This window comes from Phalacrocorax carbo, chromosome 8 (assembly GCF_963921805.1).
Source record: "Phalacrocorax carbo chromosome 8, bPhaCar2.1, whole genome shotgun sequence".
NCBI lineage: Eukaryota > Metazoa > Chordata > Aves > Suliformes > Phalacrocoracidae > Phalacrocorax > Phalacrocorax carbo.
The window spans coordinates 41,408,715-41,430,889 of record NC_087520.1 but is presented as its reverse complement, the minus strand read 5'-3'; the positions used below and the strand labels follow the sequence as shown (position 1 = coordinate 41,430,889).

General features: G+C 40.3%; 1 protein-coding gene across 2 annotated transcripts in view; it reads right to left on the bottom strand.

Moving 5' to 3' along the window:
- The window catches only part of CDH13 (cadherin 13), a 514,885-nt gene extending 493,230 nt beyond the window's left edge, over window positions 1–21,655 (bottom strand). For both annotated transcript variants that reach the window (XM_064459660.1, XM_064459659.1), the window contains exon 1: window positions 21,504–21,655. In XM_064459660.1, the coding sequence (XP_064315730.1) occupies window positions 21,504–21,548 (45 nt within the window). In that variant the 5' untranslated portion in view covers window positions 21,549–21,655. The remainder of the gene's footprint in view (window positions 1–21,503) is intronic.
- Window positions 21,656–22,175: the final 520 nt, after the last annotated feature.

Below are 22,175 nucleotides of genomic sequence, written 5' to 3'. Positions count from 1 at the left end.
GGACAGTAATACAATTATACGTATATTAACGGAGTCAAAGCACTGGATAATTTCCCCTATAGGAGCAGGGAATGAAAAACCCAATATGAAAGGTTTGCAATCTGTTAAAATTGTGTTAATAGGATGCACTTCAGTACCAAAGCACAGTGTATTTAAGGACTATAATGCATTTTAGGATTTCTTCTAGAGTTTTTCCTTTCAGTAAGAAAAAAGTCTTTATAAACACACCACTATTCCCAGTCCAGATTTTATACACTCCTCTGTTCTCTTTGCTCAAGTTTTGAACAATGTCTTGTTTTCCACCCATTCTTTCTTCTCACCAGACATATTACCTAGTGCACCTACTCCAAAACTAGTACTTCCAGGAAAATTAACTGTGACAACTATGGATAAAATTATGTTTTGTTTATATTTCAGGTACTAAACAGCTGCTACTAGATATTGCTACCAGATGTTCTAGAATTATATGCAACATTATGCTCAATTTCAACTTTTACAAAATTACAAGCTAATAAAAGATGACACTGCTGTAGTCAAATGATTTATTAAAGGAAAAGCCATTAAGTTCCTTTTAAGCTTCATACCCTACTACCCCAAATAACTCGTCATTATACACAACAGTGAACAGATGCAAATGACTGTACCATTTTGAAATTTCAGTAGCATCCCATATACACATTATATATCCAGATGCCTTTTGCTTTAACAGCCTCATACACATCTGTCCATCTTAACCTGAACGCGTGATAACTGTTCATTTCATGGTTAAACTATCTGCAAGATGACACAAGTCTGGGTTTCACACAGTTCACGTAAGGATCGTCATCTTCTGCCACGCAGATGAGCCTGTACACAGCTAAGGCGACATTTCACATGTTGAACACACTTGGAATCTAAACACTGGGATTACCGAGTAACAGAACATACAAAAATTCTATGTTACATTCAATTTCATTTACACACCTCACTTTGCATGTAATTTAAAAAGCTGGAACATTTGTCGTAGGATTTTGGGTGGGTTGGAACAAGGGGGTAGGAGGGTTTTTTTTGCTTTGGGGTGTTTGTTTTTTTTTTTAAATTAAGTCTTATACCCCGATGATAATCAAAGTACAGGCTTTATTTTGTACAAGCTCCCCAATTAAAGTCACAGAGCAGCATGCAACAGCCAATGTAGCTAACAGCCTTTCCCATCCACAATCACAATAAACATAAGTAACATCAAACAGGAGTGACAGGCAGTAATTATAGAACTGAAAACTGTCGTTGATTCTCATGTACTAATGAAGCCAGGCACAAATATAGTAAACCTAAATAGCTCCTTTCAATCTTCTAACAGGAAAATACACACATTAACTGGTCCACAGAGTACTTGAAAAGTTTGTGTAAAACTGTGTCTAGGCAAGCGAATAAAATATTCCACCTAATTCTACCCTCACACGTAGCAGCAGAAGGTCCTCACCAAGTAAAAAGCAAATTACCACAACTTGTACCTTGTAACAGAGCCCATTAGAGTCGAAGGCACTGTGAAAAAGTCCTCAAACTAAATCAGGAGCAAGTCAGTGAAATCCCCCTGGGATAACATGGGGAAAAAGAAATACAAGCGCAGAGTGGCTCCAGCTTAATTTCAGTAGTTAAACAGCTTATACTGGAGACAAGAATATATATCTGTATTACTTCATAAACTTATTGTAGAGTAAGTACATAATTTAGAGAAAAAAGGCGGAAACACCAGAAAGGAAAAGAAGAGAAGAAATAGTGAAGGATATCAGCCAGAAACGACTGTTTATGACTTGAGATATCAAACCCGCAGTTAATGTATACTAGTCTGTCTCCACTGAGGTCGCAGTAGCCACACAATTTACACAGCTGAGCATCTGGCTCTAAATATTTAACTGTTCAAAATTCTAGTGAGCACCCTTGCGTAGCAGAGCTTCTCTGACTAATCATGCTAGAGGTAACCACATCTTAAGTGTGTAGTTCTAAATTGAGTAATATTACCATTAATAACAGTGCCTAATTAAGACATCTATAATGTTTTTAATGAGAAAAATTGAAAGTCCTTCTGGAATTTTTCCAGTCAAATTAATTCTGAGGACTTCAGACGTTATTACAAGTAATGTTACAGGAATGAAAATTAGGTCTAAATTAGGACCTGTCGCTGTATTTAGAAGCAGGAGAAAAAAGAAAACACATTCCGTTTCCCCCTTTATACACAATTCTCTGCTATAACATCGCACCACAGGGGAAAATAAAAACACCATTTCATAGTCCGCTCTAAGCTGCTCTGCATATAGTTATACCTGATGCATCTCTGAGGTCTGCACATATTTTAACACGTTGCTTTCAGGTTCTTTTCAAGCATCACATCAGTATTCCCTTGGGAACAAGTATTTCCAAAATCTTAAAGTGACAACTCCTGTGGCTTATACAGGCCCAAATCATTTTGGTTATAGTTCACGAGTTATGCTTGTCCAAATAAGAAATCCCTCAGTAAGGCTTCATGTTTAGGCAGGGAGCTCTTGTGGTTAAAATTTATCAGATGCAACCCGCTAAAACTGTACAGGAAGGAAAGAATCCACATGGTCCCAAAGGATGCTCTTTAGGATAACAACCAGATGTTTTAAAGGCTATCAAACCTGGCGAGTCTTTATTTGTACTTCTAATAGGCCAGTCCTTCAAGCTACTCCATGTGCATTTCTGGCTCACTGTTGCTGCTTCTTTGTCACTGCTTTCAGTGTAAGAATTTAGTCTACTATGCAGCTGGACTAGGTTACTTTGAAGATATAAAGACACTCGATCCTTGCTCTTCAAAACAGCTTATATGAGCACTTGCTTTCATACCAGTTACACGAGTTTGAGTATGTTCAAAAATACACACAGGTTCAAAATGTAAGAGCAGAAGTCATGACTGTTCTGACTGGATTTTATACGCATACCTCAGGCTCAATTTAGAGGAACTTGAAGTGAAGACCAAATTGAGCCCAATTTTTTCTTTTTTTTCCTCAAGTTCAGAAGCTTCGGTCTTAAGGCAGGAAGATCGGTTAAGAGAATAATGAGTTTCAAACCAAGTATTACCTTTGGGAGTAAAAAAAGCTGTTGTAGCAAGACAAGATCCACAAAGCTTACCTTTGCTTTTGCCTGACCTACATTGTGTATATGATCCTATATATATTCATATATACCTTCACATGTGTACATACACACATATACGCAACACGTATATGCATACACGTAGCATTCTTTTGATTACGGTACCTAATGCCTTCACGTTTCATCTCCCCTCTCTGCCATGAAATGCTTTTCTGCCCAGATCTTTCAGATTCCAGCACCCAAATTTAAATTCTGCAGTTAGTTGTGCCTTAACAAGCAGAAACACTCAGTGTGTGTTTCAGGTGGGCAGCTAATTAGGTGGTTTGTCCTTGAGAGCAGAGATTGCACAAGAGATTTTTTTTTTAATGCATTGTACTAACACTGAGGATGTTGTCAGTGCTTAGATAATATTTTGAATGGGCTTACAGCTTACAATGATTAGAGTTATGAGAATAGCAAGGACATTCAGATATATGCATGTTCCCTAAAAGCTCAGGGAGGTTTACCTTCTTTCAAATCATAGTTTTGTTTAACAAAATCCTAGCTTAATTGAATTGCAAGGACTCCTCAGAGAAAGAAAATCTGATTTTTATCTTCTGTTAACACCATAAATATTAAAAGCAGAAAATAAGAAAATGCTTAACTGTTACTGATACTTAACAGATACACATCTTGGATTTTTAGAGATGACATCACAATCATTGTTCCCAAATCTAATGCCAAAGAGATGACAAAGTTTGAAAGTCAAGCATTTCTTTTCAAGGTCTTGCAATTCAGATGTTGCATGCCACCTAAAACACAGAAGTCTAAGAAAAAAGTGCTAGTATTGAACTAATATATGCATATGGCTGCCATATATGCAAAATCATATTTAAATTTTATCACTCATACTGGCCAATATTATTTTGTTTCTTACCAAGTGTTTCACATACAGGAGTCTGCTGAAATATTATTCAGATAACTATCCCTTAGCCATTAGATTTAACCTCTAGTTTGAATTATGCTATAAAGAAACAAAAAAATAAAATCCATTTGCACTAGTCAGCTGCAAATTATTTGACATAAGACTTCTAGGTAATATTTCACTGAAGACACTAAAGATTGTCACACGATGTTTCAGGGCCGTGCAGGACACTACGCACTGAAAGGAGACCACCAACTTGGTCATGTGGGGAAGTTTGGGCAGATAACACTTCTCACTGTCTCCTCCCTCAGACCATCTCAAAGTAAGACTGCAAATGATGGGAAAGAGTGACTTATGGGGCAGTTTGAGCCCTCTGAGATACTTTACTGTCTGCACTGATACTCGCCAAAAGAGTTGTTGCCTGAGCTCAGAAGTAGGTGGATGAACATATTGTTCCAATGAGGAGTAAGCTGTAGTAATTTGTTCTTTCATGTAAAAGGAGAGCAGGATTCCTAGTAGACCACCTCCACTCTTCTCTTTGATCTCAGCTAACTACAGACAGCACACAGAGAGAAGAGGAACCTAATTCTTTCAGCAAGCTTAAAGCATGACAGAAACATGGATCCAGCAATTGTCACGTGTCCTACTGAGTTGTTTGACATTGCGTCTCTAAGAATACCTACAGTTTCATTTCATAATTCCCTGAATACCATTACACATTAACGCCTCTCCGGACAATGAAGGAGGATGAACTTGAAATGAAGGACAGCCTGACAACTCTGAGTCTCTGCAAGACAGGGTTTATCCTGCAATGGTGAAGAGCAACTGAGATGACCCCATTGTCCATCTGCCAAGACTCACATGGATCCTCATATAAGATGTGTTTTTCAGTGTCCGTTTATCATGATTTAAAGGGCCAAGGGGATGAGGTATAGTAAATATAGGAGGAATAAGAGAACTTAAGAGAAATCTTTTATGATTTTCAGGTTTGTAAGCACACAACTTACTCTAAATGCTTACAAGATTTAATTTAAATTGCCAAGCAAAGAAAATTACAGAATACTCCTGAAGAAAAAACCCTCAGATGGGAAAAAGGAAAATATTCTTAAAAACCCATTGATCCTAATCACATTTTACTTTTAGTAAAGCATTGATGTCAATAATGTATTTTGGATTACTGAACAATAACAAAATGACAACAGTTGAGCCTCCTCTTTGGATGAAGTCATTCTGTTAACTGCAATTCCCCAAGCACACTAGAAATACATCTTCATTGTCACAAGACGACTGCAAGGTATCTTTAAGACAAGGATTAAATGCTGACAGATAGATGCACTGCAGAGAGAGGGATGGATTTTTCATTAAGTTACAAGCTAGTTATTGTAATTAAAGTTTTAGTTCTAATAAATGGAAGAAGTGCAAGACACAGATTCTTCCCAAGATTCTGTGCACACACACCCCCAAAACAAGGCATGTTGCTCTGGGTTCTCAGTACCAATGACAACATGTACTCATGGGTTACCTGGGGCTCCTGAGCTGTGACAGCATCCCACTTGTTAAAGACATTCTGTAGGACTCTGCACAAGCTACTTTATTGCTTTGTACTTTCACTTTCCCTGCTCTTAAGTGATATTATCATCTAACTTCTCACAGAAGTCAGGAAAATAAAAGTTAGAGGTATACAGAAAGTGAGGTCCCTTCATTATGTACGGTTATTCATAGCTCACTGTAATGCAATTCTGCCTTGAAAGATACATCCACAAAGTGTTCTTAACTATAATAAGTAGCTGTAAAAGGCAATTAAAACAAGGCACTCCAAATATAGGTCATCTGTCTTTCCCCATATTTGCATTGCTCTCTACCTAAGGGCCTGGCTTCATGCAATTCCCACGCAGCTCTGTATTTGCAAAAGGCAAGGGCCCCAACTTTAGTCAAATCACACAAAGAGACAAATGTCCAGTATCTTGAAACTCAGCTCATCTGCCTCAGAGCTATGCTTTTAGTTATATCCTCACAAGGACACAAAAGCTTATTGGCTTAATTTCTCACTCTGAGTGCTAACATCTTTTGATTAAGAACTTGTTTTTGCAGGTTTTTCTTCCTTTTCCAGTTTCCACCACTCTGGAGCCAACATATCAAAATCCCTTACTGATTGGCCTCCAGCAGTCCATAAAAATCTTACAGTAAATCCTGCAGCTGAAGACATACTGCTGGTACCTTGCTGGATGCACAAGACAGCAAAAAAATAAATAAAAGGCTAGTGTAAAAAAGAGTATTAACTTAGTTCCACAGAGCATTTAGAGATTTTCTTCACTTGGTTCATAAGGCAATTGCAAACTTTTGAAGTTCTCTGCAAATCAGAGTTATTGTTACCTGCCAGAAGGTCCAGCTGTAAAGCAATTGGTCTGGGAGACACACACAGAAACTCCAGAAAACCTGGAGACCCGATTCCAGGGCAGTCTGTCAGACAGTAACTGATCCCTCTCAGAGAAAACAGAGTTTCTCCTTTATGCTAGGTTTTTGTCTGGGGTTGTTTTTTTGTTGTTGTTGTTGTTTATGGTTTGGGTTTTTTTTTCCTTCAATAGCACACTAGAGATTTCTTGCTATTAGGTTTCAAAGTCCTTTGCAGATGGGGAAGATGAGGCAGAGGCAAGCTTATTAGATCTTAGGAACCTCTGGCTAGCAGAAGTTCATCTTTCTAGTCATTGTACACACAAAGGACAAGAGTCATGGGTCCCCAGATGCTGCGACTCTGAGATCTTGACACTACTCAGTTCACAGACAGCTATATCTAAGACTCCTGGTTTCCAATATACTTATTAAAGGAATAATGCAGCATTGAACGTGTCAGGGACTACTCTTGGTGGCAAACAAAAGGTTAATGCTTTCCGAAGTGCAGTTACTCACAAGACCATTTTGACATTTCAGAAGTCAAGAGGAACTATTATTAGCTGTGTCTAATAATATTGCAAGTTCCCACCCATGGAATCTGTGTGCAATCCTCCATTGAATTGGCAGCCTTCGGCAATATCACCGCCACATGATTTGAACCAGGCAAGTCTCAAAAACACTGCCACAGCTTTGTGTAGCCAGCTTGAAAATATCTTCACTGCTCTAGGGAGATGAGTGATCCCTTTGGAATTAGTTTTTGGAACCATAAACTAATGAATCACTAACAGCTTTAAAGTAGACAAAAATGTATTGCAACACAGCATGTAGTGCTGCAGAACCAAAGGAAATCTGTTTACAGTGCTTCAACAGACACTTGAAATCAAGATGCTCAAGAAGGATGAGGCTGTTAAGAGAGAAGCAAAGCTCCAAGTGCTGTGAGCACAGTCATCCCTACCAGCCCCAGCAGCCATTTCCTGGTGCCAGGGGTGAGCTCTGGCCCCTAGGCACGCCAGCCACACCGCAGCTCAAAGGAAGGTGTCCGCACAGCAACAGGGCAAGGGACAGAGCAAGAAACAACCCTCTTCTCCTGGGCCTGTTGGTGCATGTGCTTCAGTGCTAAGTCCAGAGATGAGAAATTACTTCTGTCTTTCAGATGCATTCGCTGCCTACATCCCCTCAACCAGAGCTGCCTGGAAACCTCATTAGTAAGATGTATGCTATATTTGGTAATGGACAGGGTTGACACCAAACTTTGTGTCCAAGCCAAAGGTCAGCCTTATGCATGTGGCTGGTGCAAAAAGGCACTGCTTTACAGTTCAGATGGTTAATGAAGCAGCACAGTCTGAAGAGAGAAGGTAAAAAAAACCACCACAAACCCGAAGTCCACACAGAGTTTGCTGGGCCAGGAGAATGCCAAAGCTCAAACCCCCCCTCAACCTAAGAACACTCAAAGCCACAGCTACTGCTTAAGAATGCTCCCTGCCCTTCTTTTGTCCAGACAAAACTAGGCAGCTACACAAATAAGATGCCTCGGGCCAGAAGGAGACTAAGCAAAAAGGAACATAACTTGAAGGGAACAGTTAAAACCTTGTCTGGGAAAGATGGCAAGTTTGATGTACTAGTGCTACTTATCCAGGGACTAATTATGTCTTTTACAGAAAAGAGTTACTAAATAAAACAAAAGACCAAGGAATCCCTTCCTTGAAGGGGGCTCCCTACCTATTAAACTGCAGTCACACTTTGTCTCTCTCTCTTTTTAGGCTCCATGAGTACTACATACCTTCCAGTCCAACACCGCTGCTTCAGCAAGAAGCCTTGCCAACAGCACTGAACAAAAACAGGAGAGATTTGTTTACAGGTGCTAAGGTAGCTAGCTGATCAGATAGTTCACCGATTCACAACAAACGTGTGGAAGAAGGGCAAATTAAAAGACACACTGATTATTATTTAAGCGGATTGCTCAAGATTTGCTATAAATGAAATTCATGTAACCACAGCCACAGAAGGTGACTACACAGTGAACCAGGAAATAAGAAAGTGGGATGAGAAGGGAAAAAAACGTCTCCCTGCTGCACTGGACTTGGGCAGCATATGACAGGCAGCAGGGTAGTACAAAATAAATCAAGGAAAGGCTATTGTTTACTGTTACGCAGCTTCAGACCCAAAAAACTTCCAAATGCCAGTGCAGCAACTGCAAAGTAGTTTTAGAAATACCAAAATAGTTGTAGCAATACCAGACCAGAGCCCTACCCAGGGTGCTGCATAGCCTTCCCTCCCTTTCCCAAAGAGGCTCAAGCGAAAAATTTACCCTCATTACTTCACTCAAAACCTTCCCCTACTCCCAGAACTTGGCACAAAACTCTGCACACAGTGTACATCCCTAGCCTGCAGCCTGGAAGAGATGTACTACTTCTGCTTTTAAAGCGATGTGCTCACAAATCAACAACAGTTTTATGAGGAAAAGGAGGAGGATCTTCAGTTCCCATCATATTTGGAGCCATATTCAGAACCACACATATTCCCCAGGATCAGTCATGACACGGGGAGCGGCAGCGTAACAGGCCTGGCATGCCCCAACTCAGCCACACTGCTATTTAAAAACCCCAGCCCTCCTAGGAGGGGTTAACTCGGGGCAAGGCTGAACCCTGCCGTGAGCCCACTGCTGTGCTGAACAGAGGTATTTACCCCATATAGCACCTATTACATTACTCATTTTTTAAAGTTGCTCACAGCAGTATTAAGAGGCAGTTGCATCCAAGGTAACTAAGGCTGTAGCTAGCTGAGGGTTTCATCAGAAACTTCCGATGGGCACCTAAACCTTGCTTCTGCATTGGTATTACTGATTTAAAGTGACAGTTGCAGTGATACTTTACACTTGAAATACAGACTCCTGCCCATCAGGCAAGAGAACCAAGACCAGCATGCCAATTATACGACCATAGCTTATCAAACACTAAAGATTTGGGGATGCAACAGACCTGAACTACAGGCCAACCCCCGAACTAGAGAAATCAAAGTTGACTTTAACCTCTACTCCAATGTCAGGCCAACCCACACATGCTGTCCTGGGAACAGCAGGTATAAAACAGTAGATCTCAGGCCCGGAAGCCTCCCTACTATCCAGGCTCCCAAGGAAGAAATGAGAATGCTAGTTTGCTTGCAGTCATTACACATGTACAAGGAAAAACTGCAAAGTAACTATTTTTCTAGTTTTGTTTTCTTTTTGTTATGTTTTGAAAGGTCAAATGTATTTGCAGTCTACTGTGTTCTCTTTATCAGTGCTGAAACTCAAGCACTGCCAGATGAATCATGAGTCGTGCAAACACCCCAGAAATACAGCGTCAGAAGTAGATCTACTGTACAGGAATTGTATGCTCAGTTGTCAGGGGAGGGTTGTTTCTGTTTTAAGCATGGAAGAACCCGCAGAAAACTAACAGCTAGTTTGCAAATGTGCCTGAAGTCAGTTTCTCTTCCCTTTAATCTTTGCTCTTCGGCTGGCCTCTAACAGGTGTCAGAAAATAAGAAAAAGGGGCTAAGTCTATGAAATTATATATTAGCTAAAGTGGTAGGGGGAGGGAAATCACATAATACCTGACAAAACTTTGGAGCATTTCTCTCTCATAACAGCTGGCCCATAATACTCATTTCAGCAAGACATTGCCTAGTTTTCCCAGTATTTGGCTTGCTTCATATTCATTGCTGGAAAGCCCATAGAGTTGTCCTTCCCCTCCCAGGTTCTCTGGCCCTTTCCTACCTTTCCGTTTTCTCTGGGACATACTCACATCCACCAATACACAGTTAAAAAGTATGCTTGTGTTACACAGAGGATGTGTGGGAGACAAACTTTTATACACAAAATCTTTTCAGACACAGAAAAGCGGCACACAAAGTTTCAAAAGAAACTGCAATGTGCTATCCTGCAATGAAGGCTGGTTTGGCCTCACACCTTACACCCAGTGTGTCCCCTCTTCTCTCCTATTCCCATTCCCTCCCCAGCCAACCAGTCAGTTAGGGGAAGGTACCTCCTAAGTTTTATTCTTGTGTGGTAACAAGAATCAGTAGAATGGATTTAAAGATCATGAACACAATAATGTCAAAGCAGCAGAGATAAATATTGTCCATTAAGACATACAGGAAGTGATGGAGTCCCACCAAAACATGAAATGTAGAAGAGAGTTCTGTGGCTGGGCAGCTAATGAATGCTGGAAACAGATACAGAGTCTTATAAAGCATCAAAGGTCCTGCCTCTCATAAACCAGCATGCTGATATACACACAAATGTGCAGAGTAAAGTATGGCTGCTTCCTGATGCCAACAACTTCAGATCCAGATATGAGCAGGAGTTCTGAATATGGATGCCAGCCTAATCTACCAGGTAAGATCACATGTAAATGACGCAGAAATCAAGCAGAATCAGACTAGATGCTGCACTCTGTTCCTGTATACACCTGTTAACTGTATCACAAACATAAAAGGCTGCTTTCCAAATCCTAACAGCTGCAAAAAGTTCCGGGACATTGAATACCGTTTTCCTTGACTTTTTCCTTTGGTTTTGTTTTCCCTTCCATATTTGTGTATATCAAGGTTTGATCTTTCTTGTGTTCCTCAGTCAGCCAAGGAAAGGGACAAGAAATTCAGCAGCTCTGCCGGCATGTTTATTACTAAGTAACTACCCCAGCACTTCTGGCTCTAAGAGATCACCAACTTAAAACCATTAATGGGGCTGCCAAATGAAATTCTCTTTTCCACATGTGCAGATAGAACTAGACTGCCTTAGGGGACTGCAGGAAAAGGAGTAGGGTAATATGAAAACACCAAGAAATGCACAAGATTTGGGCCAGATACACAAGTACTAAGAGTACAATGCTTATAGTTGCCTACCACATTAGCTGAAGGTTCAATACAACACTGCACAAACTCTAGGCGATCTGCAGATTACCCAGTGAAAATAAGCAGGTCCCATGTAAAATGCTAAAGGAACGTGACTCCTTTATGTGTGTCTGGTTTTCCTCATGCTGCAGGAATATCCCCATCATTCTCTCACCTCTCACTAAAAGAAAAACATCCATAAGCACCAAGTACAATGATGGACTTTTCCAAAGTGAAGCCCATCTAACAGAAGTTTAAATACCGTAGTAAAACGTATTCATCCTTTCCCCCAACACCAGAAATTCTGGAAGAAAATTTGAGTGAAAAAACCAAAAGCACTCAGACTATTTGAATTTTTTTGACCAGCTGAAGTGGAACAACGAAAAAGTAATTTGAACAAGGAAATTACAGGAATGCTGATGCTTCCAGTCAGCCTGGAGGTAAGGCAGGAAGAACCACTCATGCTGTGCATGACTGCTTTTTCTTCCTTCATATCCCAGCTAGACTCAAACACTAGCATACAGAAATCAGAAGTCAAGAACAAGTTGAAAAAACAATTTACTTCAGGTTCAACATGAGTTATGGCAGACAACCAAGTCTGTTTCTATTTTAGCCAAACTCCTTCAGCCACCCATAATCAATGTTTAGTCCCCATGCACAGCAAGAAACAGATTCTGTCTTTATGTGCCTTTGACTCATGAAGGAACAAAAGCTTTGAGAATTGTATTCTTGGGAAGCAAGTGCAAGAAGATTGAAATCTCATTTCAGAGGGGCATCACCATAAAGAAAGAGGCAGCTCTTCCACAAAGTCAGAGCTTGTAATAAATAGTCTATCCATCTGCAGTCATCCCCCCGGGAATTCAAACATCTAGGTGCATCTCTCTAACAATGTCACCTTAGGGCAGCAACATCACACGTCCAGAAGCTAGACATAGGAGTGGAACCGCCATGACCAGACAGATCTCCTCTTACCAGAGGTGCCCAGTCTTTTGGTAGCTCTGCCTCCTCCAGTCTGAGGAAAGGAAGGAAGATGGAAACTTTTATCAGTGAACAGACAGTGGGAGAAATAGTCTGCTATTGAGACTACATCTCACATTGTACTGGAAATATCCAGCACTTCTCCCCTACCCAAGCACTGGAAGCACAACTGGTTGTACATTATCTGCCCCTGTCTTCTACCTCAAACTTTTTGGTCTCAGATGCTGCAAGTATATATAGCACTGCCAGCCTCATCCTCCCCCGCTGCTCCAAGCGATCATTTTGCCAGCAGCCATCACATAACACCAGTTATAAGCAAGTCACCCTATTTTTCTTATGCCTAAAACAACTCTGTGCAGTTATGATTAGCTAAACATTTCCTCTATATGCAAAATACTAGCTGTATAGAGATAGGCAGTTCTTTGGCAAATCATAACTAATTATATTCTTGAAAGTTGAGCAGCATTATTAAAATAGTACTACATGCACCAGCTTCTGATTGGCCTAAAGACTAAATTTATTCTGGGCTCCCTCCAATCAGAATTAATCTTTCTATAGTACAATGAACTGTCACTACTGAATCAACACCAGCAGCAGAAGTGACAGCAGCCTACATCATTACTCAACTACGATAATAGAACTAAAGTCATTGAAACAGGCAGATGTTGGAGGCTGTCTCCCATTTCAGACTAATGTTCCTGTCGTAACTCAGCATTTATTTCAGGGAAGCAAGGATAAATTCATTATCATTTGCAGGGTGCTCAGATATAATAGTAATAGAAGCCGTGTAAGCCTCCCAAATGTACACAGTAGAAATGCACACGGCATTGATACTAACCATCCTTCACCTAGATAATGCAAAGTGGGGCGATGCAATCAATCCATGTCCACCAGAGACCTGCTCCCACATTAGTGTGAGCAACAGTGTTTTGCTATTACAAACTTGGAAAACTAAAGTTGAGAGAAGTGCAAGACCAGAAGTCATTTTCACAGGACACAAGAGTCTCATGATTTATTCCCAGCATCCTTACCTTATTTCCTGGTAATAAGCTATATCCAAAATTATCATCTAAAGAGCTGCTGTTTTGTCAGATTGCAATAATCAATATCCATACTGCACAGAATGCCACACTTTGGCATTGATAACTCAACTGCATAGATCCAACAATTAGGGAAAGCTATTGATGACATTTAGAACTGGAGATTGTATTTTTCTTTATCGTTTTTAAATTAGATCTTTTAATTAAAAGTATTAGACGAAAATAATGATTCCAAAAATAGAAGCAAATGCCAGATCCTTGTCTACTTCTGAATGGTAGTGTAAGTGGGTGCAAAAAGGTGTACGTCCCGTTACTGCTAGGCTTTAATGACCATCCTTACATCTTTGTCCCACTGAATAACATCTCCTGCCACGTAGTAAGGAAAACTGATCAAATATAGGCCTAACTACTTTAGTGTTCAGGTCAGAGCTGTATATTAGTAAATTAACAGAATTATTGATATTCATAAATCAAGATTTATAGAGTTCAGAGTCCAGTTAGTTCAATCAGATCATAATTATGAAAACAAAAGACATCTGGGAAAAGAATAAAACCACTGAATCTGAAACACAATGCAACGTTCAGGTAGCAGGCTGATACAAATGCCCAGACATCAAAACTGATTCTTATGTATTATCCTATTTTAATTTAATTCTCATCTACCTTTACCCACAGGTTTTTCATTTTGCATTTCACCTGAATAAGGATGGTAGATAATATCGATGACTTCCCGGCACTTGCAAGACCAGTTATATTATCTTGGCAGAAGGTCAAACTGAACACTTTTTAGTTTGGCCGGTTATCTAACAACACTGAACAGCTCAAACCTGCAGCTGACATATCCATTCCTGCTGTGCAGCGCAGTTGGAGTTGCTCAGCTTCCTCTGACCAAGCAGTGAAACAATGGGTTTAATGGGGAGAGAAATGCCCATGTGGTTCTAATGACTAATTCCATCTCCTTTCAGGGAGAGCAAGGTACCAGATGCTCTGGATTTCCTGCTTTGTCAACTATAGAGCAGGGTTATGTTCAGCTCTCATATTGTGATATAGCTGTTTGTTGTCTGACAAAACATGGTTCCTCAGGGAAAGAGGGCTGTCTCTAGAGAAATGTATAAATACACCTTATTTGGCAGTAGGGGAACTCAGAGCCAGGAAGTTTGTCTATGGGAAAATGCAAGATCTTGGGAACACTCTTCTCAGGGTTTTCTCTGTCACCAAGCAACTACCAACACTTGGCTCAAAGTTAAAACGCAGTAGACATACTTCAAAGACCATCTTACATCAAGAAAACTGTAATAGGCTGGGGAAGGGGAAAGTTCATATGATTTTCCCCCTGCCTCCATGCTTGTGCACTGTCTATACAAGCTATGGCACATACTCTTAATTCATGCATGCTGGGATAGCTCCCTAGTGGATCCAGATGAATTTACAGCAGCTTAGAATTTCTGCTTTTATACGACGACTCCATGGACAGCTGCCAGCTTTGCTTTTACTTTTATGGGTTCAAAATCCCCTACGTTTGACTCTGACATTATTCTTTAAAGACAGTTTGCACAGAAACCCTTCTTGCAATACCAAGTTATGCCAAGACAATGAAAAGAACTAGATTAAGTGTCTATAAAGTAGATGAGCCGATTATCAGCATGATAACTATGTTGTAACATGCTTTTTTGCTCCATAGCAATTCAAACAAAACTCAATGTGCTAACAGTTTTATGGATTGATTTGAAGCAATACGAGAAGTTATTCATCCTCTTGCTACCTCTGCTGCAGATGTGTTACTGTCCATGTGGCAGGCAGCCATTAATGTATATAATCCTTACTCCCCCAGCTGCATTTCCAGCCAAGCTTGCCAACTTTGCACTGGAGCAGATCAGGGACGCTCACACTTAACAAAACTCAGGGGAGGAGAAGGGGGTTAACATTCAACAGCAGTCTTCAGCACACAAGTAGTAATAGCTGAGAAAAGCTTACAGGTATAGATATTTGCAAGGGAGCATTTCTCATATCCTAAATTCAAGTTGTATGCATGCATATTTTTTTGCATGCAGCCATATTAACAGTGCTGTGACAGCTTAATGGCCTAGAACCTGTGGCTTTCAGCATTCTGAGCCCTTGTACACACAAGTACCACAAGGTCTATCTGTTGTGATTACTAATTTGCCAAAAAGACTTCTTCAAACTTTTAGAAACCCACTTTTTGTCTGTATTCCTATTACCACAGCCCTCGTGCATACAAGAATTATTTGCTTTTCATTACACACCAGACTACAAAATCCTTGGGAATTAAATATTAGCTTTTAAAAATATATACATTGCCATTATCAATAAGGAATTAAACATTAGTTGTTCACGGCAGGAGAACAAAAGAGTTTAGACCGAAAGAGATAATAGCTATTATTACTTTAAAAAAAAAAAGACAGTTCTGGGAGTAGAACCTTTATCAAATGGAGTCTGATGAACCTTAGGCAATAAAAACTTATTCATTGCAGAGAGCTGCATATGGGTGTCCAAATTTGAGACACTTCAAAAGCTGAAAGGTGGATGTTCAGGTCCCTAAAAACACGGCCCATAAAGATACCAAATTAGACATCCATACATGGATATTCATAGATATCAGAAGTTATTTAAATACCTTAATCAGCTTTTCCAAGTGGTTAGAGATACTGATAAACTGCTGTGTGCTGAAAAGATTCACCCCACCCCACTCTTAATAGCTCATATTTATTTTAGTCTGTTCTTAGAACTGTTTTAACCAGCTCCATCAAACCAAATCTCAGACTCCTCCTTTTTACTTTAGCCAAAAAAATTAATGGTGCAAAACAGTAGAATATTGGATAAGTTAGTAGTGGAACGAGTTCCCTTCACACAAAAAAGTAAGGCTTTCAAAGAATTAGATTCTTCCATTTGACAGAGAATACAGTCCACATCACAACACTAAAAAAAAAAAAACAGTGGGCAAATTTCCAAGACCTTTGAATAATGAAACAGTGGTTAATAAAGCAAGTCTTATTTTCCACTCCTCTTTGGCATTTAATATCCTACTGATTTGTATACACTAACATTGTGCTAGCTGCAGGACACAAAGTGACAGAAGAAGTGTCTCCCATCTGGGCTGGTCCCATCCATCTGGTGACTAGGGCAGGGCACAGTGCAACCATATGGCCATGATCAAGAACCCACTAATATCATCCAGAGTTAACTCGGAAGAGCTATAGCCCACTTAGTCTCCTAAGGATGATAAATCCCTCTCATTCTGTCTCTCCTCCCCAGCGGACATGGTAGATTTGTCTTTTTGCCTGCACAGATGAAGCTTTGCTGGTTAGAATATTAGTGCTACACAAAAAAAAAAGTGAATTTCATGCTTGTACCTGTCAGAGTGTGAAGAATTTGATTCCATGAAAAAATTTAAAGACCCCATTAACCTCACATTTCTGTCTCAAGTCCCAAATGAAGCCCCCCCCCCCCCCAAAAAAAAAAATATGCTTATGCTGGCATAGGAACTCTGAAACCTGAGGCCAAACTTCTGACACACAGCACATGGGTACAACCCAGCAGCTGAAGATAACTTGACTCCAACAGCAATGCAGGAAGAGTATAACAGTAACAGCTCTGTTATCTAGCATGCCCTTACATGTTCACAGAATGGGAAGAGCCTACTTACCTAACAAGGAACACAACAAGAATGAAAGGCAGAACTTCACGTCTTCTTGACCAGGCACCACTGTTGCTATCTACATAGTTCTAGTAGTTCCCATTACACTAATCTGTTGAGATACCTTTTAGTAACACCAACTTCCTGGCTGACAAGTCACTAAAAATGAAGTCAATAACCCCCAATGGATCACAGCACAAAGATATGACATGTGGTAGAATAAAATTTTTCCATTTTTTACCATCAGAAACAAAAACCAGGTCTCAACATAATGCCCAAGCTACATCTGAAGTTGAAATACAGAGCCCCAAGTGATACACAACAAAGAGGGTTTAACTGTAATGCCATAACTCTAGCAGCATTTTCATGACCAATTTCCACTCATCAGTTGTAGCAAATCCCCCTTGCTTAGCAATAAGAAGTCTGGTCAGGTCCTGTGTAAGAATATCTTTAAAAGGTTAGAGCCATTGCCTTAAGTCATACTAATTCACCAGGGGCCAACCATCCCTCCAAGGCAACATTTGCAAATAGCACAGCACGTCCGCTGGAATAACTCTGTTTTGGGAGACACCATCTTTTGCAGGAGAAACACAAGTGGAAGATATTTTTTACTGTATAACCAGAAATGATGGCCTGAAACTGTCAGGCATAAGTGTCAGCCTGCTCACAAAATGCTCATCAGTACAAGTAAGTAATTATACATAATAACTGGCAATTGAGTTTCTCTAACATTTTTAAAGCATTTTTACAACTCTGATATAGCACAAAAGATACAGGACTTTTTCCTCTAGAATTCTCAAATAATCAGCAGTCTTAAACAAAAGAAGACCTATAGCAACAAGACACAACATGGAAATGCTCGGCCACAATTTGAACATAATCATTAAGGTTATATTAACACACTGAGTGAGCAAGATTTTTCTTTTTTTCTGAAGCTGATAAATTTCTTTTTCTTTTGATACATGGGTGCTGACTTTCAAGCTGTGCATGGAGCCCTCTTCTGGAGATATTTGAAAAAATAAAAGCTCAAGAATGCAGCAGTATGGGCTATGCATTTGGGGAAAGAGTTTTAGGACTAATTTTCTTTATTCACTATAAAGACAAGCTTGTGAAATCTACACTTTTTTCCAATTGACCTAGTTACAACCCAGTGGAACATGACAGTTATTGTTAAAGCTATCAAAATCTTTTATTTTTCCCCCCTCATCTTGCAAGCTTTACTAACAAATTTAATATTGATTCATCTGTCTGCATGAAAAGCATAACATACAAAAGCAAGCCTGTGAACAACTTTTGTTTTGAAACAAATATTTTGTATATAAGCCTTAGAAAATATCCCTTGGGAAAAATGTAAAAACCACTCTGATCTGACAGATTTAAAAATCTGTATGTATTTACTGCTCACTACACTGTATAGTGAGCCACACAAGCTACCAGAGTACACTTAGTTTTTATTGTCAGCTTCAGATCAATAAAGCTGTATAGCGTAGATATGCTTTGTAGTTTTAAAGGTGATCCCGAATTAAAGAATTACTTGAAATGTATCTTCCTCAGCTATTCCAGCTAATGTTCAGTTTTCCTTTCGGTGAAAGCAGGACAAACAGCTGGTAGTAGGGTAGACTAAACCTTTGCAAGAGAAAAAAATCCATTTATTGCCCACAACTTTTACGAACATACTTAATGGGCTGAAAAAGCAATTTGCCATCCTTATCCTTTTAATGCCTCAAAAGGCATTTTAAAAATGTTTAACAAACAGTTGAAGTAGACACAGACCAAGAAAACACAAAATGAAAGTTACTAGTTTTAGAAATTACCTTTTAATTTAAAAAATTTTTCAGTTCATGTTCTTATGATATAAAGAATTTCCTCAAACCTTTTTTCTACACTGTAAACTTTGCCATCATTACTTTGAAATGAAGTTATTCCTATCTTCTAATTCCACAGAAAGCACTGCATTACAAGATTGCTATTGCTTAGAAATCATTTTATCAAAATTGATCTTTGCAGGCTCCACTAGCATTGTATTATATGAGGCATTATTGCTAAGGGAGAAAAAAGAAAACTTATGAAAAAAATCTCAAAATGTGTTACAACCACTACACAGGCAGATGGCTGCATTTGTTCAATATGTTGTTTCTCACATTCTTCTGTTTACTTTTCCTGTCATATGAAAGTTGTGCATGTGGTGTGTCAAAGAGAAAAGACAAACAGCATTTCAGTAATTCCCTTTTCCTCCCCTAGCACGCTATCCCCTTCAGTTCATACTTTAACCTGCCAATCCTCAACACCCTTATACCTGAAGACAGATTTATGTATACTTCCTTATTAGAGTCTAATTCATTCCCTCTTAGACACAATCTATAAAGTAAACTTGAAGTTGTGTTAAATCACCAGGTAGAGACATTGCCAGATAAAGCCACATATGACAATGAAGAAGGTGGGGTGCAGTTTAAGCACTTAAATACAAAGCAATGCTGAAGTACCACAAGCTCAGCTCTGCAGTACACTCAAACCCATCTCAGCCCAGCAAGAGAAGAAACTTGTTGAAAGTTAAAGTGCACAGTTGTTTTCAGAATGGGGTGTTCTGCACCTTGTCAGATTTTAAATAGTTACTGATATTAAAAAAGTGCCAGCTGTGTGGTTTAGGAGGCCTTAGAAGTCTGTCCTCCTCCATCATATGCATACTGCTTTTCCTACAAGGGACTGCTAAAGAAAATCCAAACTCAAGCCGATTAATCCAGTAGTGTGCTAAAGATGATGGACAAAAAAGGACTGAAAACCCAGAGAAAGCCAAGACGACTGCAGTCCAGATGGCAGGTCTCAAGCCCAAGGTGAAGGAGCTCAGTAAACCCGCAGGTTACCTTTACACTGCCTGTGCCCTCTCCCCCCCCAGCCCCTCTGCTCCCTGAGCATTGCCTCCCACTGGCAGCTTTGCCAGCCCAGCTTCAGGATCTCAGCCCCTCCTTTGACAACACCTCCTCCCCAGGAGCCCTTTGGGCACCCCCAGCCCACCAGAGAGCCAGCCGGCCAGCCCTCCTCTGGAGCAGCAACTTGCCCACTCGCTGCAGCCAGCCTGAGCGGAGCTGGCAAGCTGCCCACCGGCCGGCCCCCCTGCACAGTTCTCAGCCTCCGCCCGAGCTCCGAGGGAGGCCCTGCAAGAAACTCTGCATATATCCCCAGAGTGTGCTGCTCTGGCTCCTCAAACTCATCCTTCACCAGAGCATTCAGGCACCGTACCTGCTGCCCAAAGCAGCAGCTTTCATTTGTTACACTCCCTGAAGGAGGACTGTTATCCTGAACCCACCCAAATGCCTATGTGCTTGCTCACACGAGTTCCCAGTCACCCAGTCTCCTACCGTCCCGTAACTCCAGCCACCCACGGTAAGGCTTTTACTCCTCCTCAGGGTAAGCTAGGACCCAAATATCCTAGCCCTGATCCACAGCATACATGCGTTCAGTTCACCCTACTGCTCCCTACTTCCACACTCTTGATGTATCTCCTCTCAGCAATAAAGCGCTCCCAACAGTGATCCCTCACCATTTTTCTCCTTATCATTCTATTTTGAAAAAGCAGGCTAAATGCCTGCTAGAACCTGCAATTACACAAACACAAGTGCACAGACTCAGTGTCCTGAGCACTAGTTTGACGCTCCAAAACCTACAAACCCCCTAAGGGTTAACAAAAGCACTCAGTCGCAAGTCAAAAAGGAATTAACTTTTATCGCTACTCAGTGGGCACAATGCCGGTGCCACTGTCACCAAATGCAAGAGTTTACAGAGCTTCTAAGACAAAAGGAAGGATACATCTATTTAAGCTGGACAACAAAGGATTTTCAAACCTCCCCAGAGCTTTCAAAAAGTGAGCCCCGTAACAGCAGCAAGAGGAAAAGAGAGCAACCAGAAGGTATTGAGAAGTCAAAGCCCAGCGAGTCCCTTCGCTTTGACAGACAGCGGCAGCAGGGCTTTAGCAGCTCCGTGATTTTAAGGCTGGGTGTTTTTTCCTCTGCTTTCTGGCAGAGGGGGATCTATTACGTTTAATAAGAGAAAGGCTACATAGCAAGTCACTAACAGAGTATTACACATCTATCAAGAGAGTACGGGTAAGGGAACCTTTTCCAAGGTCTTATTTTATTTTCCTCCATATTCCCCCACCTTTTTTTTAAAAAAAAAAAAGCAATAAATAGCGTGAGCTGCTTGAAACAGCCTATAAGCCTACTACCCGGCAAAAGCCAGAGAGGAAAGAGGCAAATTAAAGTTGCAGCATTTGATATGACAGAAAATACTGCTGCTGCAGCTGCTGCCGAGACACTTGAAAGATTCCCCCCACCACCCTTCCTGAAGGGAAACAAAAAATGCTACATATCACACAGCAAATTTGTTGTAATTGTAAATCAAGGAACTACGAGATTCTACATTCCTAGCAACTGGCTTATAGCAGAGATCTTGCATCTTTCAACAGTAATTCAAGCAATGTATAATTACTCAGAAATCAGACCTGAATTACAAATACTTTCAAATCCAAATGCACAAGAGAAGGAATATGAAAGAAAACAAGGAAAAAATGCACATTTCTTACCTGGGACAGCAGAAAGGACAGAGTAAGTTGAGTTTTGTGCTGCATTTTGCCAGACTAGAAGGTACCAGAGGCTTTTTCATTCATGCACTCGGCTGCACTGAGCATATTTTCACTGTGAAACAGCCTTTGAGAAGAGACTCTGCCTTGAGAGCCAGCCAACTTCCCAAATAGATCAGCAGCATCATCACTAAAGCATTGGATAGAGTCTGATGACCAGAACCAATGGCTTTACAAGGATGATTTCTTCACAAAGCATCCCCATTTTGCATCACACATATTGGGCAAGCACCTCTCACAAACACAGCACCTTTAGAGAGCATTTTGCTTTGGTGTATTTGTGCGTTTAGTTTCAGTCTAACAAATCACGCCTTACAGATCTCAGTAGTATTTCCCCTTTTAGAGAATGGAATTGCACAGAGTGAAATAAGAGCAAACCTGAGTACCGCTGCAAAGAGATTCTCTTTATTAAAATGTTAATAAGGTATGCTTTATTTTCAATAAATCAAAAAAATGACCACTGCAGTTTTAGTTACTTTCAAGCCTTGGGAGAACACAGGGAAATTTTTCAGTGCAGCAGAAATACAGATTATATTTTGTGTTTTCCCCTCAATCTCACAAATCACAACGAAGACAGATCAATTCTAGCCTGCAGAAAAAAATCTATCATAAGGC